Genomic DNA, 27,974 nt, shown 5'->3' on the forward strand with positions numbered 1-27,974 from the left:
TCATCATCTGCAATGATTTTGGAGCCCCCCAATATAAAGTCTGTCACTGTTTCCATTGTTTCCCCATCTATTTGCCACGAAGTGATGGGACCAGATGCCATGATCTTAGTTTTCTGAATGTTGAGCTTTAAGCCAACTTTTTCACTCTCCTCTTTCAGTTTCATCAAGAGGCTCTTTAGTTCTTCTTCAATTTCTGCCATAAGTGTAGTATCATCTGCATATCTGAGGTTATTGATATTTTTCCTGGCAATCTTGATTTCAGGTCATGCTTCATCCAGTCCAGCATTTCTCATGATGTACTCTGCATATAAGTTAAATAAGCAGGGTGACAGTATACAGCCTTGACATACTCCTTTCCCAATTTGGAACCAGTCTGTTGTTGCATGTCCAGTTCTAACTGTTGCTTCTTGATCTGCATACAGATTTACCAGGAGGCAGGTCAGGTGGTCTGGTATTCCCATCTGTTTAAGAATTTCCACAGTTTGTTGTGATCCACACAGTTAAAGGCTTTAGCGTAGTCAATAAGGCAGAAGTAGATGATTTTTTTGAACTCTCTTGCTTTTTCTATGATCCAACGGATGTTGGCAATTTGAACTCTGGTTCCTCTGCCTTTTCTAAATCTAGCTTGAACATCTGGAAGTTCACAGTTCACATATTGCTGAAGCCTGACTTGGAGAATTTTGAGCATTACTTTGCTAGCATGTGAGATGAGTGCAGTTGTGTGGTAGTTTGAGCATTCTTTGGCATTGCCTTTCTTTGGTAGTTTGAGACATTAGATTTAGTACAATGATCATTTACTTTCTCATATCTTGAGTTTTGAGCATGTGCTTTCTTTAAACCCTGCTGGGGGAAAAAAATCACCAGTTGGGGAAAGAAATTAGAATTTATAGTTTCCTTAGTTTATAAACATTTTAAAACAAAGGTTTTAGACTTCTTTGAGAAAAATGAGTTAAGTAAATTAGAACATGATTTTTATTTACATGTAGCATTATATTAAAGTGTATTGATTATTTTCAGCTGGGAAGTCTTTAACGAGTAAAGAAGAAATCAAAGGGATTCCCTGGGCCTCCTGGACATGTGTGAAAGGCCCAGAAGTGAGTGGAATTTGGCCAAAATACACTGATGTCAGTGACATCAACTCAGTGGATGCAAATTACAACAGTTCAGTGTTGGTGTCTGGAGATGATTTTGGACTGGTTAAATTGTTTAAATTTCCTTGTCTCAAAAAAGGTAAGGCCAAAAGAAATGCTTCATTGAATGGAGATTTAATCTAGGATATATATATAGTGTAATTAAGGCTTATTTTCTTGATGTCCACTAGTGCAGACTATTCATTTTATCTTTATATATATATTTGCTCTTTAATACTTTTTAATAAAGTTTGATATCTTCTGTTTTTGACATTCTGAAATATATGTGGTTTTGCAAATCTAATTCAGCATTTGTTAACAGAGATACTACTCAACATTTTGTGATCCATAAACCGTATGTTTCACATTTTAAACAAGTTATTTTCTATTTATATCTATGTAAATATAATAATTTAAATTATATGTTACATTAAAATATTATAATTAAAACTCATTTATGCATTTATGCTTATACATAGGAAGCAAAGCAACTCCTTATAGACATATTTAAAATAAAATCTGAAAGTGATTGTTCTGGTGATAATACACTTTGTGGACTGCTTCTCACAGCACTAATTTTGCACATCAGACTAACATAACTGGTGAAATTTTTATAGAATTATAGTTGATTTACAGTGTGTTAATTTCTACCATACAGAAAAGTGATTCTGTTATATATACACACACACATATATAGATATGTATATCTATATATACATATAGATAAATACACATTCTTTCTAAAATTGTTTCCTGTTATGGTTTATCAATAGAATATTGAATATAGTTCCCTGTCCAATACAGTAGGACCTTGTTTATCCATTCTGTCTATATATTATAGTTTATATCTGCTAATCCCAAACTCCCAATCTGTTTCTTCCCCAACTCCCCTCCCATTTGGCAACCACAAGTCTATTCTTTATGTCTATGAGTCTACTTCTGTTTGGTAGATAAGTTCATTTGTGTCATATTTTAGATTCTGTATTTAAGTGATATCACATGGTATTTTTCTCTTTCTGACTTTTAACTTCACTTAGTTTGGTCATCTCTAGATCCATCCATGTTGCTGCAAATGGCATTATTTCATTCTTTTTTATGGCTGAGTAGTATTCCATTGTGTATATTACCCATCTTCTGTAACCATTCATCTGTTAATGGACATTTAGATTGTTTGCATGTCTTGGTTTTTGTGAATAGTGTTACTATGAACATTGGGGTGCATGTATCTTTTTGAATTGTAGTTTTGTCTGAAAATATGTCCAGGAGTGGGATTGCAGGACCATATGGTAGTTCTATTTTTAGTTTTTTGAGGAACCTTCATACTGTTTTCCGTTGTAGTTGCACCAACTTACTAACCGACCAACAATGTAGAAGGGTTTCATCTTCTCCACACACTCTCCAGCACTTGTTGTCTGTAGACTTTTTAATGATGGCCATTTAGTGTGAAGTGGTACCTCACTGCAGTTTTAATTTGCATTTCTCTAGTAATTAGCAGAAGTGAACATCTTTTCATGTGCCTGGTGGCCACCTGTATGTCTTCTTTAGAAAAATGTTTATTTAGATCTTCCACCCTTTTTGTTGTTTGTTTTGTTGTTGAGTTTTATGACCTGTTTGTATATTTTGGAATTTAAGCCTTTGTTGGTTGCATCATTTGTAAATATTTTCTCCCAGTCTGCTAATTTGTCTTTTCATTTTGTTTATGGTTTTCTTTGTTGTGAAAAACTTGTAAGTTTGGTTAGGTCCCATTTGTTTATTTTTGCTTTGGAGAGACTGATAACTGGTGACATTTTTGAGAGAGAAATTTGACTCAAAACCCTTTCTGCCCTTGCATCTTGTTCTTTTGTTTTATTGTTGTCACTTCAATTTTTCTGGCACCTCAGGCTTTGTAGAATGTGACTGAATTAATTATGTAATTATCCTGTCCTCTTCTTCCTTCAAAAGTTTAGGCAAATCCTATACACAGGTTTTTCTGAGACTCCCTGCCTGTACCCTGAAAATCTGATTTGGGGAAAGTAATCAGTAGGACTATGCTGTTGCCTGAAAACCCTTTCACTTGAATGATTTTTAGATTAAGCGTGGAAAGGGACTGAAAATGTAATCAGAAAGTTTTTTTTCAGCTAACTGACAGTTTTGAAGCAGTGAATTTTGGTACAAAATTGAACATAAAGTGCATAGGAGAAACAACCATCACTTCCACTTGACAAGATGACCATCAGTTTAAAACGCTTGAGGAACAAGATGGCGGAGGAATAGGTGGACGTGGAATGCATCTCTCTCCCTACAGATACATCAGGAATACACCTTCAGACACAGAAGTGCATGCAGAACACCAGCTGAGAGTAGACAGGAGTACCTGACCAGTGGAAAAGAATATATAGACCCATGCAAAACTTGGTAGGATGAAGGAACTAGGGGGAAAAACAGGAGTGCTAGCAGGACTGGACCTGTCCTCGGCGGGTGGGGGAACTGAAGCAGGGGTCTGATCCCCACATCGGGGCAATTGTCTGAGTCAGAGGAGAAGCACTTGAGGCTGAGAGGGGAACAGCTGATCTGTGGCGGCCTAAATGGAATGAGAATCAGATAGTCCTTGCCGCAGCCATATATACCCTAGATGGCGTAGTGGCTGGAAGCTGGAGTTTAGGGATTGTGGAGCAATCCCAGGGCAAGGGCTGCTGTTGACTATGGAGAGACAGATCGACGGAATGTGAGGAAGGAGATTGTGGTGGGAAGTGTCTGTGGAGTAAAGCCGGCAGCCATGGAAGCAGGTTGATGCTGCTGAGTCATGAGTAGGGCGTGGAGCTATCACCATAGCCTCTCCCCCTCTATCACCATAGCCTCGCCCCAGCCAGAAACCATGCGACCCAAGCAGCTGCACCACCTCCACACCTGGCCCTCACAGGGGCAAACCCAAGTCCTCCAGGGCAGCCTCAGGAGCAAACCCTAGTGGATGACCCATATCCAGAAGTGGAAATAAAACCACAGTTGTAACCCAGGGGCAGTGTGACTAAGGAAGCAGACCCAAAACCCTCCCACCAGCTATACAAGCTGCAGATTAAATCCACGCAATCAACTAGGCAGACTCTGTGTCTGTGGAATATATAAAAGGTCACTGAGAGCTCCCGCAAAAGAAAATGCACTAGTTCTGGTAGCTGTGGACATTGGAGGCAAGAGCACAGAATAGGAGCAGATTACAGTCTGAGCTGCTGTCACAGCAGGCCCAGAGATCAACACAGTGTAGAGGGCATCCTTGGGAGGTGAGGTGGACTGTGACTCCCAGCGAGGGGAAGGGCTCTGACAGCAGTGACTCACGAAAAACATTTATTTTCTTATGTTTTGACTTGTTCTGTAGATTCTTTTGGGTTTCTTTTTTTTTTTTTCTTTTTTCCCACTTCTGTTGTAGTTGTTGATTTTATTGGCACTATGAAACCTAACTAAGCTTTTAAGGTTTTTTTTTTTTTTTTTTTTTTCTTTTTCTCAGTCACATTTTTTATTGTTGTTATAAACCTCTAGCTCCATATTGGGCTTTTGCAGTTCTGGGGAGTTTTTGGGTTGTTTGTTTCTCTTCTCTTTTTTTAATTTTAATCTTTAATTTTTTAAACCGATTATTATTTTTTCTGCATTTATTTCTAGGTTTGCTTTTCATACTGTTCTTTTCCCCTTGCAGTTAATCTTTTTTTTTTTTTTGCAGTTAATCTTTAATATATATATAAACCTTCTTTACCTATATTTAGTTTTGCATATCTATTCTTTCTTTCTTTCTTTTATTCCTTTCCTTTAGTTTCAACACATTTGATAGTTTTATTTTCATTGCTTTGTACCCCAATTGGCACCTTGCTTTAGTCTGGTTTTCCAGTTTGTGCTTTAGTTAGTTTTGTTCAGTTCAGTTCAGTCGCTCAGTTGTGTCAGACTCTTTGAGACTCCGTGAGCTACAGCATGCCAGGCCTCCCTGTCTATCACCAACTCCCAGACTTTACCCAAGCTCATGTCCATTGAGTTGGTGATGCCATCCAACCATCTCATCCTCTCTTGTCCCCTTCTCCTCCTGCCCTCAATCCCTCCCAGCATCAGGGTCTTTTCAATTGAGTCAGCTCTTTATATCAGGTGGCCAAAGTATTGGAGTTTCAACTGCAACATCAGTCCTTCCAATGAACACCCAGGACTGATCTCCTTTAGAATGGACTGTTTGGATCTCCTTGCAGTCCAAGGGACTCTCAAGAGTCTTCCCAACACCACAGTTCAAAAGCATCAATTCTTCTGGGCTCGGTTTTCTTTATAGTCCAACTCTCACATCCATACATGACTACTGGAAAAACTATAGCCTTGACTAGACGGACCTTTGTTGACAAAGTGATGTCTCTTCTGTTTAATATGCTGTCTAGGTTGGTTATAACTTTCCTTCCAAGGAATAAGTGTCTTTAATTTCATGGTTGCAATCACCATCTTCAGTGACTTTGGAGCCCCTAAAAATAAAGTCAGCCGCTGTTTCCACTGTTTCCCCATCTATTTCCCATGAAGTAATGGGACCAGAAGCCATGATCTTAGTTTTCTGAATATTGAGCTTTAAGCCAACTTTTTCACTCTCCTCTTTCACTTTAATCAAGAGGCTCTTTAGTTCTTCTTCACTTTCTGCCATGAGAATGGTGTCATCTGCATATCTGAGGTTGTTCATATTCCTCCTGGCAATCTTGATTCCAGCTTCTGCTACTTCCAGCCCAGTGTTTCTCATGATGTACTCTGCATATAAGTTACATAAGCCGGGTGACAATGCTGCTTATACAGCCTTGATGTACTCCTTTTCCTATTTGGAACCAGTCTGTTGTTGCATGTCCAGTTCTAACTGTTGCTTCCTGACCTGCATATAGGTTTCTCAAGAGGCAGATCAGGGGCTCTGGTATTCCCATCTCTTTCAGAATGTTCCACAGTTCATTGTGATGCACATAGTCAAAGGCTTTAGCATAGTCAATAAAGCAGAAATACATGTTTTTCTGGAACTCTTTTGCTTTTTCAATGATCCAGCGAATGTTGGCAATTTGATCTCTGGTTCCTCTGCCTTTTCTAAAACCAGCTTGAACATCTGGGAGTTCATAATTCACTTATTGTTGAAGTCTGGCTTATAGAATTTTGAGCATTACTTTACTAGCATGTGAGATGAATGCAATTGTGCGTAGTTTGAGCATTCTTTGGCATTGCCTTTCTTTGGGATTGGAATGAAAACTGACCTTTTCCAGTCCTGTGGCCACTCCTGAGTTTTCCAAATTTGCTGGCATATTGAGTGCAGCACTTTCACAGCATCATCTTTTAGGATTCGAAATAGCTCAACTGGAATTCCATCACCTCCACTAGCTTTGTTTGTAGTGATGCTTCCTAAGACCCACTTGACTTCACACTCCAGGGTGTCTGGCTCTAGGTGAGTGACCACACCATCATGATTATCTGGGTCATGAAGATCTTTTTTGTACAGTTCTTCTGTGTATTCTTGCCACCTCTTCTTAATATCTTCTGCTTCTGTTAGGTCCATCCCATTTCTGTCCTTTATTGTGCCCATCTTTGCATGAAATATTCCCTTGGTATCTCTAATTTTCTTGAAGAGATCTCTAGTCTTTCCCATTCTATTGTTTTCCTCTGTTTCTTTGCATTGATCACTGAGGAAGACTTTCTTTTTTTTTTTTTTTTTTCTTTTTTTTTTTTTTTTTAAAATATGGAACGCTTCACGAATTTGCGTATCATCCTTGCGCAGGGGCCATGCTAATCTTCTCTGTATCGCTCCAATTTCAGTATATGTGCTGCCGAAGCGAGCACGAGGAAGACTTTCTTATTCCTCCTTGCTATTCTTTGGAACTCTGCATTCAAATGGAGATATCTTTCCTTTTCTCTTTTACTTTTCATTTTTCTTCTTTTCACAGCTATTTGTAAGGCCTCCTCAGACCAGCCATTTTGCTTTTTTGCATTTCTTTTTCTTGGGAATGGTTTTGATCCCTATCTCCTGTACAATGTCAAGAACCTCTTCCATAGTTCATTAGGCACTCTATCTATCAGATCTAGTCCCTTAAATCTTTTTCTCACCTACAATGTATAGTAATAAGGGTTTTGATTTAGGTCATACCTGAGTGGTCTAGTGGTTTTCCCCATTTTCTTCAATTTAAGTCTGAATTTGGCAATAAGGAGTTCATAATATGACCCACAGTCAGCTCTTGGTGGTGTTTTTGCTAACTGTATAGAGCTTCTCCATCTTTGGCTGCAAAGAATATAATCAATCTGATTTCGGTGATGTCCATGTATAGAGTATTCTCTTGTGTTGTTGGAAGAGAGTGTTTGCTATGACCAGTGCGTTCTCTTGGCAAAACTCTATTAGCCTTTGCCCTGCTTCATTCTGTACTCCAAGGCCAAATTTGCCTGTTACTCCAGGTGTTTCTTGACTTCCTACTTTTGCATTCCAGTCCCCTATAATGAAAAGGACATCCACAACTGGGTGTTCTAAAAGGTCTTGTAGGTCTTCATAGAAGCGTTCAACTTCAGCTTCTTCAGCATTACTGGTCGGGGCATAGACTTGGATTACCATGATATTGAATGGTTTGCCTTGGAAACGAACAGAGATCATTCTGTAATTTTTGAGATTGCACCTAAATACTGCATTTTGGACTCTTTTGTTGACTATGATGGCTACTCCATATCTTCTAAGGGATTCCTGCCCACAGTAGTAGATATAATGGTCATCTGAGTTAAATTCACCCATTCCAGTCGATTTTAGTTCACTGATTCCTAGAATGTCGACATTCACTCTTGCCATCTCCTGTTTGACCACTTCCAATTTGCCTTGATTCGTGGACCTAACATTCCAGGTTCCTATGCAATATTGCTCTTTACAGCATCAGACCTTGTGTCCATCACCAGTCACATCCACAACTGGGTGTTGTTTTTGCTTTGGCTCCATCCCTTCATTCTTTCTGGAGTTATTTCTCCACTGATCTCCACTATCATATTGAACACCTACTGACCTGGGGAGTTTATCTTTCAGTGTCCTATCTTTTTGCCTTTTCATACTGTTCATGGGGTTCTCAAGGCAAGAATACTGAAGTGGTTTGCTGTTCCCTCCTCCAGTGGACCACATTCTGTCAGACCTCTCCACCATGACCCATCCATCTTGGGTGGCCCCACATGGCATGGCTTAGTTTCATTGAGTTAGACAAGGCTGTGGTCCATGTGATCAGATTGGCTAGTTTTCTGTGATTGTGATTTCAGTCTGTCTGCCCTCTGATGCCCTCTCTCATCGCCTGCCGTCTTATTTGGGTTTCTCTTACCCTGGACATGGGATATCTCTTCACGGCCGCTCCAGCAAAGCGCAGCCATTGCTCCTTACCTTGGACGTTGGGTATCTCCTTTCGGTCCCCACTCCTGACCTTGGACGTGGGGTATGTCCTCTCAGCTGCCGCTGCTGACCTTGAGTGTGGGGTACCTCCTCTCAGCCACTCCTGCGCTACGCAGCTGCCACGCCTGCCTAGTTTTGTTCTGGTAGATATAATTTGCCATGTCAGTCTATTGTACTTTATTTTTGTTGGACTGTTTTGATTTTGCTTATGGGTGTATATATATGTGTGTATATTCAGTCACACTTTTTATTGTTGTTATACACCTCTGCCTCTACGTTGGGCCTTTGCAGTTCTGTGGCGTTTTCCTTTTTTTTTTCCCTTTCTATTTCTTCTTCCTTTTTTTCCCTTTATTTTATAATTTTAATTTTTAATTTTATTAAACCTATTATATGTTTTCTGCATTTATTCCTTTGTTTGCCTTTCCTACCGTTCTTTTCCCCTTGCAGTTAATCTTCAATGCATGTAAATCTTCTCATCTACCTCTATTTAACTTTGCATATCTTTTCTTTCTTTCCTTCCCTCTCAACATATATGTTAGTTTTGTTTTCATTACTTTATTCCCACTTGGCACCTTGCTTTAGTTTTATTTTCCAGTTTGTGCTTTAGTTAGTTTTGTTCTTAACTGGTAAATATAAATTTTGATTTCCTTTGTTTGCCAGGTCAATCTACTTACTTTATTTTTGTTGGACTGTTTTGACTTTGCTCATGGGTGTAGATGTATATGTGTATATCTATTATTTTAATTATTATTTGCCTTACTTTGTAACTGCCATTTGTCTGGGGTTCATCTTTGGTTTCTCGTTTTTGGATTTTTGTTTTAATCTCACTTAATGCCATAACAAGCCACTTGTGGAATCTTGGTTCCTGACCAGAGGTCAAACCCTGAGCCTTTGGAGTGGAAGCACTGACTCCAAGACCCTAGACTACCAGAGAACTAACCCTAGGGAGTATCAAATAGTGAGAACTCACACAAAGGAAACCACTTGAATACAAGACCCTGCATCACCCAACCACCAGTAGCACCCTGTGCAGGACCCTCATCTAAACAACAAACAAAAATACAAACCCAGTCATCAGCAGACAGGATTACCACCTCACTCAGCCTTGCCCATCAGAGGAAAAACAAACATACAAACAAAAACTCAGCACAAATCTCACCCTATAAGAAGCTTAGACAAACCACTGGACCAACCTTAGAGGGCAGAAATCAAAAGGAAGAAAGAATTCAACCTTGAAGCCTGGGAAAGTGAAAGTGAAGTCACTCAGTCATGTCCGACTCTGCAACCCCATAGACTGTAGCCCAGCAAGTTCCTCCGTCCATGAGATTTTCCAGGCAAGAATACTGGAGCGGGTTGCCATTTCCTTCTCCAGGAGATCTTCCTGACCCAGGGATTGAACCCAGGTCTAACACATCACAGGCAGACACTTTACTGTCTGAGCCACCAGGGAAGTCCTGAAGCCTGGGAAAAGGAGACCTCAAACCCAATAAGTTAAAAAAAAAAAAAATGAAAAGGCAGAGAAATACTACAGAAATGAAGGAACAAACTAGAAACACAGAAGTCCAAATAAATGAAGAGGAAACAGGCAAACTACCTGAAAAAGAATTCAGAATGATGATAGTAAAGATGATCAAAAACCTTGAAAGCAAAATGGAGAAAATGCAAGAATCAATTAACAAAGTCCTAAAAGAATTAAAGAATAAATATGCAGAGACAATACAATACTGAAATTAAAAATATTCTAGAAGGAATCAGTAGCAGAATATCTGAAGCAGAAGAATGGATCAGTAAGCTGGAAGATAAAATGGTGGAAACAACTTCTGAAGAGCAGAGTAAAGTAAAAAGAATGAAAAGAACTGAGGATAGACTCAGAGACCTCTGGGACAATATCAAACACACCAACATCCAAATTATAGGGGTCCTAGAAGAAGAAGAAGAGAAGAAAAGGTATGAGAAAATTTTTGAAGAGGTTATAGTTGAAGATTTTCCCAACATGGAAAAGGGAAATAGTCAATCAGGTCCAAGAGGCACAAAGAGTCCCATACAGGATAAACCCAAGGAGAAACATGCCAAGACACATACTAATCAAACTAACAAAGACTAAACACAAAGAAAGAATATTAAAAGCAACAAGGGAGAAGCAACAAGTAACCTGCAAGGGAAACCCCACATGCTGAACAGCTGATCTTTCAGCAGAAACTCTGCAGGCCAGAAGGGAATGGCAGGATGTATTTAAAGTACTGAAAGGGAAAAATCTACAACCAAGATTACTGTACCTGGCAAGGATCTCTTTCAAAATTGATGGAGAAATAAAAAGCCTTTCTATAAGCAAAGTTAAGAGAATTCAGTACCACCAAATCAGCTTTACAACAAATATTAAATGGACTTATATAGTCAAGAAATACAAGAGAAGAAAAAAGATCTACAAAATCAATCCCAAACAATTAAGAAAATGACAATAGGAATATATATATCGATAATTACTTTAAATGTAAATGGATTAAATGCTTCACCCAGAAGACACAGACTGGCTGAATGGATACAAAAACAAGACCCACATATATGCTGTGTACAAGAAACCCACTTCAGACCTCAAGACACATATAGACTGAAAGTGAGAGGATGGAAAAATATATTCCATGCAAATGGGAAGCAAAAGAAAGCTGGAGTAGCAATCCTCATATCAGACAAAATAGACCTTAAAATAAAGAATATTACAAGAGATAAGGAAGGACACTACATAATGATCAAGGGATCCATCCAAGAGGAAGACAACAATTGTAAATATCTATGCATCCAACATAGGAGCACCTCAATACATAAGGCAAACACTAACAGACATAAAAGGAGAAATTGACAGTAATACAATAATAGTAGGAGACTTTAACACCCCATTCACACCAATGGACAGATCATCAAAACAGAAAATTAATAAGGAAACACAAGGCTTAAATGATACATTAGGTGAGATGGATCTCATTGGTATCTTCAGGACATTCCATCCAAATGCAGAAGAATACACCTTCTTCTCAAGTGCACATGGAACGTTCTCCAGGATAGACCATATCTTGGGTCACAAATCAAACCTCTGTAAATTTAAGAAAATTGAAATTGTTATCAAGCATCTTCTCTGACCATAATACTATGAGACTAAATATCAATTACAAGAAACTTACAAAAAACTGTAAGAAACAAAAACACATGGAGATTAAACAACATGTTTCTAGATAACCAACAGGTTCCTGAAGAAATCAAAAGGGAAATCAGAAAAGTTCTAGAAACAAATGACAATGAAAACACAGCAACTCACAACCTATGGGATGCAGCAAAAGCAGTCCTAAGAGAGAAGTTTATAGCAATACAATCCTACCTCATGAAACAAGAAAAACACCTAATAGACAGCCTAAATTTACATCTAAAGTAATTGGAAAAAGAACAAAAAAATGCCCAGAATTAGTAGAAGGAAAGAAATCATAAAGATCTGAGCAGAAATAAATGAAAAACAAATGAAAGAAACAATAATAAAGATTAATAAAACTAAAAGCTGCAAAGAAGCTCTTTGAGAAGATAAAGTTGACAAACCTTTAGCTAGACTCATCAAGAAAAAAAGAGAGAAGAATCAAACCAACAAAATTAGAAATGAAAAAGGAGAGGTTACAACAGACAATGCAGAAATACAAAGGATTATAAGAGACTATTATGAACAACTATATGTCAATAAAATGGATAACCTGGAAGAAATGGACAGATTTTTAGAAAAGTTCTATTTTCCGAGACTGAACCAGGAAGAAATAGAAATTATGAACAACCCAATTATAAGCACTGAAACTGAAGCTGGGATCAAAAATCTCCCAAAAAGCAAAAGCCCAGGACCAGATGGCTTCACAGGAGAATTCTATCAAACATTTAGAGAAGAGCTAATGCCTAGCCTTCTAAAACTCCTTCAAAAATTGCAGAGAAAGGAACACTTCCAAACTCATTCTACAAGGCACCATCACCCTGATACCAAAACCAGACGAAGAGAACACAAAAAAACAAAAGTACAGACCGATATAACTGATGAACATAGATGCAAAATTTCTCAACAAAATTTCAGCAAACAGAATTCAGCAACACATCAAAAAGCTCACACACCGTGATCAAGTTGGGTTTATCCCAGGAATGCAAGGATTTTTCAATATATGCAAATGAATCAATGTGATACACCATATTAACAAATTGAAAGATAAAAACCATATAATCATCTCAATAGATGCAGAAAAAGCCTTTGACAAAATTCAGCACCCATTTATGATTAAAACTCTTCAAAAAATGGGCATAGAAGGAACCTACGTCAACACAGTAGGGGCCATATGTGATAAGCCTACAGCAAACATTCTCAGTCGTTAGAAACTGAAAGCATCCCCCCTAAGATCAGGAACAAGACAAGGGTGTCCAATTTCACCACTATTATTCAACATAGTTCTGGAAGTCCTAGCAATCAGAGAAGAAAAAGAAATAAAGGGGATCCAAATCAGAAAAGAAGAAGTAAAGCTCTCACTGTTTGCAGATGACATAATACTGTACATAGAAAACCCTAAAGATAGTATCAGAAAATTACTAAAGCTGCTAATCAATGAATTTAGAAAAGTTGCAGGATACAAAATCAATACACAGAAATCACTTGCATTTCTGTATACTAACAATGAAAAATCAGAAAGAGAAATTAAGGAATCCCATTCACCATTGCAACAAAAAGAATTAAATATCTAGGAATAAACTTACCTAAGGAGACAAAAGAACTATACGGAGAAAATTACAAGAGACTAACGAAAGAAATCAAAGATGACATAAACAGATGGAGAGATAGTCCGTGTTCCTGGGTAGGAAGAATCAATATTATGAAAATGACCATACTACCAAATGTAATCTACAGATTCAATGCAACCCTTATCAAATTACCAATGGCATTTTTCACAGAACTAGAACAAAAAATTTCACAATTCATTTGGAAACACAAAAGACCCTGAATAACCAAAGCAGTCTTGAGAAAGAAGAATGGAGCTGGAGGAATCAACCTTTCTGACTTCAGATTATACTACAAAGCTACAGTCATCAAGACAGTATGGTACTGGTGCAAAAACAGAAATATAGACCAATGGAACAAGACAGAAAGCCCAGAAATAAACCCATACACCTATGGGTACCTTATTTTTGACAAAGGAGGCAAGAATATACAATGGGGCAAAGACAGCCTCTTCACTTAATGGTGTTGGGAAAACTGGACAGCTGCATGTAAAAGAATGAAATTAGAACACTTCCTAACACTGTACACAAAGATAAACTCAAAATGGATTAAAGACCTAAATGTAAGACCAGAAACTATAATCTCTTAGAGGAAAACATAGGCAGAACACTCAATGACATAAATCAAGGCAAGATCCTCTATGACCCACCTCCTAGAGTAATGAAAATAAAAACAAAAGTAACAAGTGGGACCTGATTAAACTTAAGAACTTTTGCACAGCAAAGGAAACTGTAAGCAAGGTGAAAAGACAACCCTTGGAATGGGAGGAAATAATAGGAAATGAAACAACTGACAAAGGATTAATTTCCAAAATATACAAGCAGCTCATATGACTTAATAACAGAAAAACAAACAACCCAATCAAAAAGTGGGAAAAAGACCTAAACATACATTTCTCCGAAGAAGACATAAAGATGGCTAACAAACACATGAAAAGATGCTCAACATTGCTCATTATTAGAGAAATGCAAGTCAAAACCACAATGAGATATCACCTCACACCAGTCAGAATGGCCCATCATCAAAAAGTCTACAAACAATAAATGCTAGAGAGGGTGTGGAGAAAAGGGAATGCTCTTGCACTGTTGGTGGGAATGTAAATTGATACAGCCACTATGGAAGACAGTATGGAGATTCCTTAAAAAACTAGGAATAAAACCACCATATGACCCAGCAATCCTATTCCTAGGCGTATACCCTGAGCAAACCAGGGTTGAAAAAGACACATGTATCCCATTGTTCATCACAGCACTATTTACAATAGCTAGAACATGGAAGCAACCTAGATGTCCATCAACAGATGAATGGATAAAGAGGTTCTGGTACATATGCACAATGGAATATTACTCAGCCATAAAAGAACAGATTTGAGTCTGATGAGGTGGATGAACCTAGAACCTATTACACAGAGTGAAGTGAGTCAGAAAGAGAAAGGTAAATATCATATTCTAATGCACATACATGGAATCTAGAAAAATGGTTCTGAAGAATTTATTCACAGGGCAGCAATGGAGAAACAACATGGAGAATAGACTTATGGACATGGGGAGAGGGGAGGAGAGGATGAGATGTATGGAAAGAGTAACATGGAAACTTACATTACCATATGTAAAATAGATAGCCAACAGGAATTTGCTATATGTCTCAGGAAACTCAAACAGGGGCTCTGTATCAACCTAGAGGGGTGGGAGTGGGGGGGAGATGGGAGGGAGGTTCAAAAAGGAGAGGAGATATGTATACCTATGGATGACTCATATTGAGGTTTGACAGAAAACAACAAAGTTCTATAAAGCAATTATCCTTTAATTAAAAAAAAATTTTTTAAAGAAATAAGAAAGTAGAATTTAGGTCTGTTTGATACAAAAAAATTTTTTAAATGAAATGCTCAAGGCACAGCGTTACCTCAACATGCCTAATTCAAACTGTTCTCTCTCACCCTAATGGGTCTTTTGAGTAATAGGGCATGTCTTGTTAGATTGAGTAATGTACTTGCAGAAGTTAAGTAACCAGAAGGTATCTGGGAAATTAGCATTCAGAAGAAACATGCTGAGGGTCAGAAACAATGCTATTGGCCTCAAGTATCAGGACTTGACAATTCAGTGAGAGTTGTTATTTTTTATGTATCACTGAGCCTTGTAGGGTGGATTGGCTTTAGCAAATAGCAATGGAAATGTAGACCTTGGGTTTGCTTATTAGGAAGGGGAAGGGTGAGGCGGGAGGTATGGTGAGTAGTACTATTTGTCAAAATGAGATACTCTTACATATAAAACAACCCTGAGGATGAAGGGGACCAGAAGACATCTGAATGAACAAGGAGAGGTTTGACAGCCAGAGTGACAGTACGTGAGAGTAATAAAACCCACCTCCACAATCTGCACAAGTATCCATGTCCTCATGGCAAATTGACTTGTTCCACTTTTCCTGATACAGAGTTTATACATCTTGCAATTTTGCCTCAAGTTGTTTAGGCTTCTCATGGACTTTTTGTGCCAAAACTTCCAACTGAGTAGTTTATAACAGTGTTGCTGATGAGGATGGTAATAGTTGGTACAACTTGTCTTCCTTTAACCAAGGTACCAGTGACAAGTATTCCCCCAACTTTTGAACCTGTGAACAGGCAAATAAGAGCAGGGGCTGATGACTGTGAGAGAGTATGGAAACTGAGCCAACATTATAGTTTTCCATTGTGATTAAAATAAAACTCACCATCAAGTTAATTGATACAATTATATGTGCATAGTATTCTCTGCATAATAACTAGACATATGTGTTCTACAGCTAATGAAAATGACTACAATTTGTATTATTGTTGGCTTCCCTGATAACTCAGTTGGTAAAGAATCCACCTGCAATGCAGGAGACCCCGGTTCTATTCCTGGGTCTCCACTGGAGAAGGGATAGGCTACCCACTCCAGTATTCTTGGGCTTTGCTGGTGGCTCAGCTGGTAAAGAATCCGCTTGCAATGCAGGACACCTGGGTTCAATCCCTGGGTTGGAAAGATCTGGCGAAGGGAAAGCTCCTCACTCCAGTATTCTGGCCTGAATTCCATGGACTGTATACTCGATGCGGTTGCAAAGAGTGGGACACGACTGAGCGACTTTCACTTTCACACTTTCACTGTATTATTACATAGCAGAAGCAATTTGTTTTCCTCATTTTGACAGTTATTAAATCTTAATATAATTAGGGTCATTACTGATAATTTTCCCTGATGTCATTTAGACCAGCAGTCCCCAACCTTTTTGGCACCAGGGACTGGTCTTGTGGAAGACCATTTTTCCAAGGACTGTAGTAGTGGGGAGGTGGTTTCAGTTTTGCCGGCCGCTTACCTCCTGCTGTGCAGCCTGCTTCCTAACAGGCTGTGGATTGGTACGAGCCCAGTGGCCTGGGGGTTGGGGACCCCTGACATAGACTACATCCTGTTTGACCATCAACCCCCAGACACTGACATGAGATAAAATCCAAAGCCTTGCTTATTGGCATTTGTCATATCTTAACACCCTTGGCATCTGCCCCTGCCAGGGGAGGCTCAAGGCTGAGGATCTCCATGTTTCATTTGCTACCCTTCCGTTAATCCTTCAGACACACAGCACAGATACGCACACATACCACAGAGTCCTTGAATGACTGCCTCCTATGCCAGGTCTCCTGGATACTGTAAGAGTTAAGTTGCAGAAAACGTAGACCTTGGAAGGAAAAGTGCTGACCTTCAGTAGAGCTTAGATGAGCTTGATGCAAGAACAGAAAGATCAGCATGACTAGAGCTTGACCAATGATGGGAGAATTGTGCAGTGCGAGGCTGGAAGGGCAGTGGGGCCAGGCATGAGGGGCCTTAAAGCAACTGTTAGAAATGTGGGTTTTATTCTAAGTGCAATGGAAAACTATTGAGATTTTAAGTGGAAGAGTGGCATGACCAATTTACGTTTTTAAAATACCACTTTAATATTGTGTGGAGTGGAATAGTGAAGAGGAGGCTTCAAGTAGAGATTTTCACAAGAGCCTGAGTGATAGAGGATGTAACTTGGACAAAGGTGTCAGGAACGGATGTGAAGAGAGGTGGTTGAGACTAGAAAACAATGTAAAGGTAGACCTGAAGATCACACTCGTGGGTTGGGTGTGGGAATAGAAGGAAAGAGAGGGATTGAGGATGACTCCTAAATTTTAGGTTTGATCAATGGGCTGAATGCTAGTGCCATCTACAGAGACGGGAAAATGAGAGAGTAAAAGGGTGTGTGTGTGTGTGTGTGTGCGTGCACGTGTTATGGTGGTAACAGAGTAGGAAGGGAAGGGTAAGCTCCTGGTTTGTCCATAAGTTTGAAGCAACTATTAGACATCCAAGTGGGCATTGCACACAGGCCATCAACACTCTGGGGAGAGTTCAGTCAGGGCTGGAGCTGAATGTTTGGCAGTCAAGGGATTATCAACCATATTTAAAACTAAGGAGAAAGAATCAGAGAGGAGATGAGAGCTGAGGGCTGAGTCTTCCTTAGGGTCAGTGTCTTAAGGAAAAGCCACTCAGTGTCTTAAGGAAACCCTTGGAAGAGATGGATGTGACCTTCATGTATTCAATAAATATTTAAGTGCTATTCTAGAGGCTGGAGATAGGTCACTGCATAAAACCAGCAGAAATCCCTGGAGCTCTTGTCCTACTGAGGAGACACAGTCAATAAACAAAACAATAAAAACACATCTGTTGGTGAGAAGTGCTGTGATGAAAAATAAAGCACACAGGGGGAGTAGTGCTCATGTGGGGCAGTAGGGTATTGCTGTTTTAAGCAGGCGTGGTAAAAGCAGGGCTCACTGATACAGGTTCGTATGACTAGAAACCTGAAAGAGGTGAGGGAGCCAGCCATTCAGAGATGCAGGGGAAGAGCATTCCAGACAGAACACACGTGCAAAAGATAGAGGCAGAAGAGGGCCTGGCTTGCAAAGAGGCTAGTGAGACTAGAGCAGAGAAAGTGAGGGAGAAAGAGGACAGGAAGGAAGATCAGAGAGATAAGGCCTAAATATTGATGACACTGGTGCCTTCCATGGTGGCTCAGTGGTAAAGAACCTGGCTGCCAGTACAGGAGACATGGGTTCGATACTTGGGTCAGGAAGATCCCCTGGAGTAGGAAATGGCAACCCACTGCAGTATTCTTGCCTGGGAAATTCCATGGACAGAGGGGCCCCTCAGGCTACAGTCCATGGCATCACAAAAGAGTCGGGCACAATTTAGCAACTAAACAGCAAATTTGATGACACTGATGTTTGAAGGTTCTAGTTCCAGCCCACCAAGGATGTATGAGCTAGCTATGGCTGTATAACAAATTCTCCCCCTCCCAAAGTTAGCAGCTTAAATCAATAATCATTTATTATCTCATAGTTTTGGGGAGTCAGGGATTCAGGAGCAGCTTAGCTGGATGATTCTAGTTCCAGGTCTCTCATGAGGCTACAGTCATCTGAAGACTAGACTGAGGCCAAAGATCCTCTTCCAAGATGTTCCCTCACCTGGCTCTTGGCAGAAGGCCTCAGCTCCTGGCCATGTGAGCCTCTCCCTGAGCTGCTTGGGTGTCCTCATCACACGGTATCTAGAGATCCAGGAAAGAGCAAGGATGCATCCGCAGTGCCTTTTATAACCTCCTCTTGGATGTCACACACCTTTACTTTTGACAGTCTATTTGTTTTGATTTGTATCAAATAATTTGTGGACATATTTTTCCAGCTTTATTCAGATAAAATTAACAAATAACATTGTATATGTTTAAAGTGCAACATGGTGATTTCATTTATGTAACTGTTGTGAAATGATCACTACTTTAAGGTTAGTTAACATATCTATGACCTCAGTTATTTTGTGTTGTGTGTGCCCATGCATGCGTGCTGAGAACATTTAAGGTCTACTCTCTTAGCCACTGTCAAATATATGAGGCAGTATTATTAAATACAGTCACCATGCTGTATATTAGTTCCCCAGAAGTTATTCATCTTATACTGAAAGTATATCTTTGGCCAACATCTCACCATCTCCTCAACCCCCAATCTCCTCATAACCACAAATCAACCGTGTTTTTCTATAGTTTCATGTTTTTAGAATTGTGGGTATTTTTAAAACAACCCCAAAGAGATGGGTTAAATCCTGTCTGAGAAGGGTATAAAGGTCAGGGAAGCAAAGGATAGCCCAGCAAGGTCTACAGAGATGTGGAAAGGTTTACTTTATAATTATTGAATTATAATTATATATATATATAATTTGGCATCTCCAGCTGATCAGAGTTGGAATCTGTTTGACTTTATTAACAGTCTAATCTCTTTAAACTGATTTAGGAAACTCCTTGTAATGGGCAGTTGCTTTTGAGACTCAAGTCCTTCCTTTCCCCTTCTGTGGCAGCATCCCCCTTGCCTTTTTCGGAGGCCCTGATATAATAAAACCTCACCTGCTCAGAGCATGCTCTCAGGAAAATAACATGTAGCAGCCATTTTTGCCTTCCTATAAATTTAAATCATTATCTCCCCAGTGTGTATTTAAATTTTAAGCATGTGATAGTTAAACAGGTGGCTTTTCCCCCATTAAAGAGATGCCACTTAGAGGGACTGTAATAGCTAGAAGTATTTCTGAAGAAGGGATGGGGTGCTTGTGGGCCCTGGAAATATCCCACAGTCTTTGGGGTTCTAGGCCTCCACATAAGATGGACCTTGCTGATCGATGACGACACCCTCTCATGCATTCCTTGGAAAATCTGAACAAAATGAGTGAGAACTCACTACCGTCTCCTCATCGAAACTGAGGTCCAGCACGTTGCCTCCCTTGGGGTTAAAAAAAAAAAAAAGATGGACCTTGATTACTTCCATGAGTGCCTTTATACTGCTGTGTATGGACCACACACTGGAGACTTTGCTTCAGTTATTCAGTGCCAAATATAAGTTCGCAAAGCTTTTCTATTGCATTTACTCCCCAGGGATGGTGTTCACTGAGTAAAAGTAATCAATTTAAGAGAAAAAAGTTTCATTCTCCCAACTCTACATCATATGACCCCAAACAATAACTTAACATTTCCCCCTTCAGAATTATTTTCTGTTTCCCAGTTGTAAAGGATTGCCGGTTGTATCTCATACTTAAATAAGAATGTGTAAGATATTTATTCTTTAGCTTTTATTTGCAGAATCAGTGATGCAGTAAGTGTTATTTGGAACAGGTTCAGATGTGTCTTTAGAAACAGCTCAGATTTTAAGACCTAGTTTTAGCTTAATTCATACTGGAATGATTGACATATCTTTTGAAACATTCACTTATTTATTATATATAAGGCTGAAGATTATGTTTTCTAGTGTATTTAAAGCTTTTGTCCTCAACATGAATAGGAATGTAATTTTTTTTTTTTTGGAATGTAATTTTTTAACCAACGAGTTCTTTTTTTTTTTTTTCATAACTAATCTTCTCAATAATATCTTTCAGGAGCCAAATTTAGAAAGTATGTGGGCCATTCTGCACATGTCACAAACGTCCGCTGGTCTCATGACTTTCAGTGGGTATTAAGCACAGGAGGGGCTGACCACTCGGTTTTCCAGTGGAGATTTATTCCAGAAGGTGTCAGCAATGGCCTGCTGGAAACCGCACCCCAGGGTAAAATCAGTAATAATTTTCCAACATCTGTTTGTTTTTCAATAAAAATTTCACATAATGGCCTGACATCTCTTCTGAAGGTAAAGAGTTAAAGCCATTTTGAAAAATTCATTCCTACCATAAATTTAAAAATTAAAAAAAAACAGAAAAACGTTTTGAGATATGGGTTAATCGAATATGGGTCAATTGGATAATTTCCTTCAAAGATTTTTGCTTATACTAAATGAAAGCTGAAGGTCTAAAGTTTACATGAAGAATTAACTTTTGAAAACAAGATCAGCACATACATTTCAGCCTCCTTAGGACACTTCTAATGAATGGTGGGGCTGCTGGGTCAGGTGACCAAGTAACATTTGGAATAGGAGTTGCCTTCCTAATAGGGATCAAAGAATGATCCACAGTCAGGATCAGCTGTGTTCCAGGTCAATGGATTTGTTGGTCCTTTAATTTATTGTACTGTCAGTAGTAATGACCATGTACTATGTGAGGAAATGGTTTTTATTGGGAGGGGTTCTGCAGCAGTTTTGACCATGACAGTTACCAGCACTTGGTGGTCATGTTAACAGGCTAAAGAGGATTTTTACTGAATAAATGGTTGAATTTCCTTCTGACCCAGCTTCCTCCATGGTAAAACCTCCCTGTCTCCCCTTTTCTCTCTTTCAAAGCAAGATTTAAAACCCAAAGATCCATTATCTAATACAAGTATGGAAATGGTGGGGGGAGTTACGCTAATCTGTTAATACTCCTAAAAAGAGGGTGAGAGGTATGCCGCTGAACTTAACCAAAAGATGAAAGGAAAAAGATGTTTTAAGAATCTACAGCAAATGAAAATTATGGTGTATGGTGTAGTTATTTTTATTGAACTCAGTAGGATAGAAGAAAGAAAATATTTTTAAATAAACTTTTTAGCCATTAAGAGTCTCAGAATTTCTGCTTGTTTCTTGTGGGGGTGTTTCTGCAGACGGTGGCACTGATTCCTACAGTGAAGAATCTGATTCAGATTTATCTGACGTGCCGGAGTTGGACTCTGATATTGAACAAGAAACTCAAATCAATTATGATCGTCAGGTCAGTAAACAGGAAGCCTTATGACAGATACTTTATAACCCCAAATCTTGATATCATTCAAATCAGACACTGCACTAAAATTGGTTAGTCCTTCGGCAAAAGAAAATTAAAAATAGAATTAGTAAAATTGGCTACTTCTTGTCTTTAAATGCAGATTTGAAATAAGGTTTTTACTGATCATGTCAGTAAAAAAATTTTAAGGAGAAAGTAGTAGCAAATTTTAAAGCAGAACCCATGACAATTTGGGTTTCCTGCTTTCCTAGCAACTAAAAATTTTAAATATCTGTTGCAGAAAAATGTGCAAGTGAGTTACATGATTTTTCATTTTTCTCAGCAGATCATTAAAGCATGTGTTTTCTTTATAGAACAGGAGACTCTGGAAGCATGGTAGTTTGCAAATGAGCTATTGTCCTGATGTCTCTCTTAGCTTGTGGAGACCATTATCCATTTAATTAAAGTAAAAGCCCAAATACAATGCGTATTATCTGTCCAGTCAGAAATCATCTTTAGTAAAAAAATTGGACAATTACAACTAATTGGGTACTATTTTTTAAAAAATAGGTATTTAATTTTAGCACTAAACTATGTATTAAAATGCACAATCCTTCACTGGAATCTGGACATGTATCACCTTCTTAATGGTAATAACTCTAGGGGGTTCTGTTTTCTTCCTTGTCATTTAACGGAGCTATGTGAAGCAGATTCCATAAATGAACATGGAGCTAATAAGATTTCAAGTTTCAGACATAGAAACTGTCAGTCTTGCCCACGGAAACTTACCATAGGCCTGTGGCAGCTGCCATGTATCAAGTGTCTCTGTGGGGCCACATCCTGTGCTATACGTACACCAAAGCCAACCCCACAGCAACCCCTGAGAGGCTAAGTACTGTGCCCGCATCCTTATTGCCTGTAGTGTTAGAATAAGAAAGTGGATCTGATCCTCTGTCTGGAGTGCACATCCTATGGGCTACTTAGCTTTGCCTCTAAATAAGCTCTGAATGTATGACTTTTCAGATGATGACTTTTTTCCCAGCCCATAATTGTCACTCACTGCTTTCAATTTTGAAAAATTAGATTAGCACAAAAGTAGTCCAGCTGATGGCTTGGCTCAACTTCAAGACTAAATCAGTTTGACTGTGTGTTGGTACAATATATTATGCTATAGATTAAGATTTGAAAGGAAATTATTAATATGTAAATATGAAAATATTAAACAATATTATACCCTGATATCAAGGTGAAATGGAATGAACAATGAAAGGGGAAAGCAAAATGAACATACAATTTAAGGAAAAAAGAAAGAGAAAAGCAATTTTTTTACTTGAGATGTTTTTATTTAATAAAATAGTACTCGTAAAAGAATGAAAATTAATGACTTGATTGAAATTCATGCCTAAGATTTGTATATTCTCCCTGACATCTTACTTTCTAAAGTTTTCACCTGTGTTATTTGATTCATGTTGTCTGAATTTGATTCCTGAGTTATTCCTGAGCTGGAAGTCTGTTCTACAGATGGGACTTTGAGGCCCACAGAAGTTATGAGACTGTTTGAATAAGCAGTAGAATTGCCGAGACAAGAATTCAGTTCTCTAAAGTAGTTGATAAGCTGAGGAAAGCATCTGAATTCAGATGAATAATTATCATTAGACTTTAAAAGCTTAGTTCATTGCATCTGTAATAGACAAGGCAGAAGTGAGATATCGCCTGACTTCTTTTTTTTTCAAACAATTTTTGATCAAACCCTAAATAAGAGTTTTATTATAATATTTTCATGATTTTTTGTAATGCAGTTTGATTGAATTAAATTTCATTTAAATGTATTAAATTTATATCTCTTGATAGTAGGGCATAAGTACATGGTAGACAAAAGATGGATTTTATCCACATTTAAATTATAGGGAATGTTCTCCCAGTCAACAGCATATGCTAGGTCCTAGATTAAGCCAAGAGCTTTGCTCTGTATCCAAGTCTGATCTGGAAGGTTCATAGGGTCATGAAAGAAGGATAATTCCCAAGAGTGATCACCATGATTCACAAGGCCACATTTTACATGTCTGAATAATCAAGAGATTTCTTGCCTAGAAGAAATTTTAACAAAATACTTAAATTATATTGATAATTTTATTTAATAATTTCCTTTCATATTTATCTGAAGTAACTATATTATCTGGATATAAATTTATTAAGAAACATAATAGCAGAATTTTTTTGAAGGAATTCTTTTAAATCCCAATGATTTAAAAGATACTTCAAGTTAGCTTTGTTCATTCAGTTCAGTTCAGTCACTCAGTCATGTCCAACTCTTTGCGACCTCATGAACCGCAGCACGCCAGGCCTCTCTGTCCATCACCAACTCCCGAAGTTTACCCAAACTCATGTCACTGGCAATCCACTCCAGTACTCTTGCCTGGAAAATCCCATGGACGGAGGAGCCTGGTAGGCTGCAGTCCATGGGGTCGCTAAGAGTTGGACACGACTGAGCGACTTCAGTTTCACTTTTCATTTTCATGCATTGGAGAAGGAAATGGCAACCTACTCCAGTGTTCTTCCCTGGAGAATCCCAGGGATGGGGGAGCCTGGTGGGCTGCCGTCTATGGGATCGCACAGCATCGGACACAACTGATGCGACTTAGCAGCAGCAGCATGTCCATTGAGTTGGTGATGCCTTCCAACCATCTCATCCTCTGTTGTCCCCTTCTCCTCCCATCCTCAATCTTTCCCAGCAACTAGGTCTTTTCAATTGAGTCAGCTCTTCCCATCAGGTGGCCAAAGTATTGGAGTTTCAGCTTCAGCATCAGTCCTTCCAATGAATACCCAAGACTGATCTCCTTTAGGATGGACTGGTTGGATTTCCTTGCAGTCCAAGGGACTCTCAAGAGTCTTCTCCAGCACCACAGTTCAAAAGCATCAATTCTTCTGGGCTCAGTTTTCTTTATGGTCCAACTCTCACATCCATATGTGGCTACCAGAAAAACCATAGCCTTGACTAGATGGACCTTTGTTGGCAAAGTAATGTCTCTGCTTTTTAATATGCTGTCTAGGTTGGTCATAGCTTTTTTCCAAGGAGCAAGCGTATTTTAATTTCATGGCTGCAATCACCATCTGCAGTGATTTTGGAGCCCATAAAAATAAAGTCAGCCGCTGTTTCCACTGTTTCCCCATTCAATTTGCCATGAAGTGATGGGACCAGATGCCATGATCTTAGTTTTCTGAATATTGAGCTTTAAACCAACCTTTTCACTCTCCTCTTTCACTTTCATCAGGAGGCTCTTTAGTTCTTCTTCACTTTCTGCCATAAGGGTGGTGTCATCTGCATATCTGAGGTTATTGATATTTCTCCCGGCATTCTTGATTCCAGCTTGTGCTTCATCCAGCCCAGCATTTCTCATGATGTACTCTGCACATAAGTTAAGTAAGCAGGGTGGCAATATACAGCCTTGATGTACTCCTTTTCCTATTTGGAACCAGTCTGTTGTTCCATGTCCAGTTCTATCTAGAAGAAGTAAAATTCAATCTTATGTTTTCAATTTCATTTGTCTTTTCAGAGAACCTATTCTTAGTTTTATTAATCTTTTCTACAGTTTTCCTATTCTCTATTTCATTTATTTCTGTACTAATCTCTATTATTTCCTTACTTCTAACATTGGACTTAGTGTCCAAACTAAGTCCAAGCTTTTTTCTAGCTCCTTGACATATACTACTAAGTTCTTTATCTGAAATGTATCTTTTTTCTTAATGGATATGTTTATTAGTTACAAACATTCCCCTTTGATATGCTTTTGCTGTGTCCTATAAGTTCTGGTATGTTGTGTTTCCATTTTCATTTCTGTCAGATTTTTTAAAACTTCCTTTTTGATTTCTTCTTTGATTCATTATTTGTTCAGAAGTGTGTTAATTCCTACTTATTTGTGACTTTCTCAGCTTTCTTTCTGTTACTTATTTCTCCGTTCAATTCAGTAGTTCAGTCATGTCTGACTCTTTGCAACCCCATGGACTACAGCACGCCAGACTTCCCTATCCATCACCAACTCCCAGAGCTTACTAAAAATCATGTCCATCAAGTCAGTGATACCATCCAACCATCTCATCCTCTGTCATCCCCTTCTCCTCCAGCCTTCAATCTTTCCCAGCATCAGGGTCTTTTCTGATAAGTCAGTTCTTCACATCAGGTAGCCAGAGTATTGGAGCTCCAACTTCAGCATAAGTCCTTCCAGTGAATATTCAGGATTGATTTCCTTTAGGATTGACTGGTTTGATTTCCTTGCAATCCAAAGGACTCTCAAGGGTCTTCTCTAACACCACAGTTCAAAAGCATCAATTCTTCTGTGCTCAACTTTCTTTATGGTCCAACTCTCACATCCATACATGGACTACTGCAAAAACCATAGCTTTGACTAGACGGACTTCTGTCAGCAAAGTAATGTCTCTGCTTGTTTAATATGCTGTCTAGGTTAGTCATAGCTTTTCTTCCAAGGAACAAGCATCTTTTAATTTCATGACTGTAGTCACCATCTACAGTGATTTTGAAGCCTAAGAAAATAAAGTCGTCACTGTTTCCATTGTTTCCCCATTTATTTGCCATGAAGTTATGGGACCAGATGCCATGATCTTCGTTTTTTGAATGTTGAGTTTTAAGCCAACTTTTTCACTCTCCTCTTTCACTTTCATCAAGAGGTTCTTCAGTTCCTCTTCGTTTTCTGCCATAAGGGTGGTGTCATCTGCCTATCTGAGATTATTGATATTTCTCCTGACAATCTTGATTCCAGCTTCTGCTTCATCCAGCCTGGCATTTCACATGATGTACTCTGCATATAAGTTAAATAAGCAGGGTGACAATATACAGCCTTAATGTACTCCTTTCCCAATTTAGAACCAGTGCGTTGTTCCTCCAGTTCTAACTGTTGCTTTTTGACCTGCATACACATTTCTCAAGAGGCAGGTGAGGTGGTCTGGTATTCCCATCTTTTGAAGAATTTTCTACAATTTGTTGTGATCCTCACAGTCAAAGTTTAGCATAGTCAATAAAGCAGAAGTAAGTGTTTTTCTGGAACTCTCTTGCTTTTTCTATGATCCAGTGGATGTTGGCAATTTGATCTCTGGTTCCTCTGCCTTTACTAAATCCAGCTTGAGCATCTGGAAGTTCTCAGTTCAAGTACTGTTGAAGCCTAGCTTGGAGAATTTTGAGCATTACTTTGCTAGCATGTGAGATGAGTGTAATAGTGAAATAGTTTGAACATTTTTGACATTGCCTTTCTTTGGGATTGGGATGAAAATGAACCTTTTCCAGTCCTGTGACCACTGCTGAGTTTTCCAAATTTGCTGGCATATTGAGTGTGGCACTTTCACAGCATCATCTTTTAGGATTTGAAATAGCTCAGCTGGAATTCCATCACCTCCACTAGCTTTGCTCATAGTGATGCTTCCTGAGGCTCACTTGACTTCACACTCCAAGATGTCTGGCTCTAGGTGAGTGATCACACCATCATGGTTATCTGGCTCATTAAGATCTTTTTTGTATAGTTCTTTGTATTCTTGCCACCTCTTCTTAATATCTTCTGCTTCTGTTAGATCCATACTTATTTCTGGTTTCATACAATAGTGGTCAGAAAAAGATACTTGATATAATTTCAATCTTTTTAAATTTATTGAGCCTTGTTTTGTGGTCTAACATTATCTGTCCTAGAAAATGTTCCTTTTGCACTTGAGAAGAATGTGTATTCTGCTGCTGATAAAGGAGAAGTTCCATATTTGTTTGTTAGAATATTTGATCTGTTGTTGTTGTTGTTTACTGCCAAGTCATGTCCAACTCTTTGCAACCCCGCAGACTGCAGCACACCAGGCCTCCCTGTCCCCCACCATCTCCCAGAGTTTGCCTAAGTTCATGTGCATTGCATCAGTGATGCCATCCAACCATCTCATCTTCTGTCATCCTCTTCTCCTTCTGCCTTCAGTCTTTCTCAGCATCAGGGTCTTTTCCAGTGAGTTGGCTATTCACATCAGGTGGCCAAAGTTTTGGTGCT

General features: G+C 38.8%; 1 protein-coding gene and 2 non-coding genes across 4 annotated transcripts in view; 2 read left to right on the forward strand and 1 right to left on the reverse strand.

Annotated features, from left to right (window-relative positions):
- EML6 (EMAP like 6) overlaps window positions 1–27,974 on the forward strand; it is a 277,140-nt gene that overhangs the window by 153,637 nt on the left and 95,529 nt on the right. For both annotated transcript variants that reach the window (XM_043468569.1, XM_043468567.1), the window contains exons 11-13: window positions 1,018–1,230; window positions 20,719–20,886; window positions 21,848–21,954. In XM_043468569.1, the coding sequence (XP_043324504.1) occupies window positions 1,018–1,230; window positions 20,719–20,886; window positions 21,848–21,954 (488 nt within the window). The remainder of the gene's footprint in view (window positions 1–1,017; window positions 1,231–20,718; window positions 20,887–21,847; window positions 21,955–27,974) is intronic.
- Window positions 6,823–6,929, reverse strand: LOC122442723. Its single transcript, XR_006269719.1, has one exon. It is a non-coding gene; the product is annotated as a U6 spliceosomal RNA (small nuclear RNA).
- On the forward strand, window positions 19,963–20,055 carry LOC122442767. The gene has a single exon (XR_006269757.1). It is a non-coding gene; the product is annotated as a small nucleolar RNA SNORD116 (small nucleolar RNA).

Source organism: Cervus canadensis, chromosome 5, assembly GCF_019320065.1.
Source record: "Cervus canadensis isolate Bull #8, Minnesota chromosome 5, ASM1932006v1, whole genome shotgun sequence".
NCBI classification, from domain to species: Eukaryota; Metazoa; Chordata; class Mammalia; order Artiodactyla; family Cervidae; genus Cervus; species Cervus canadensis.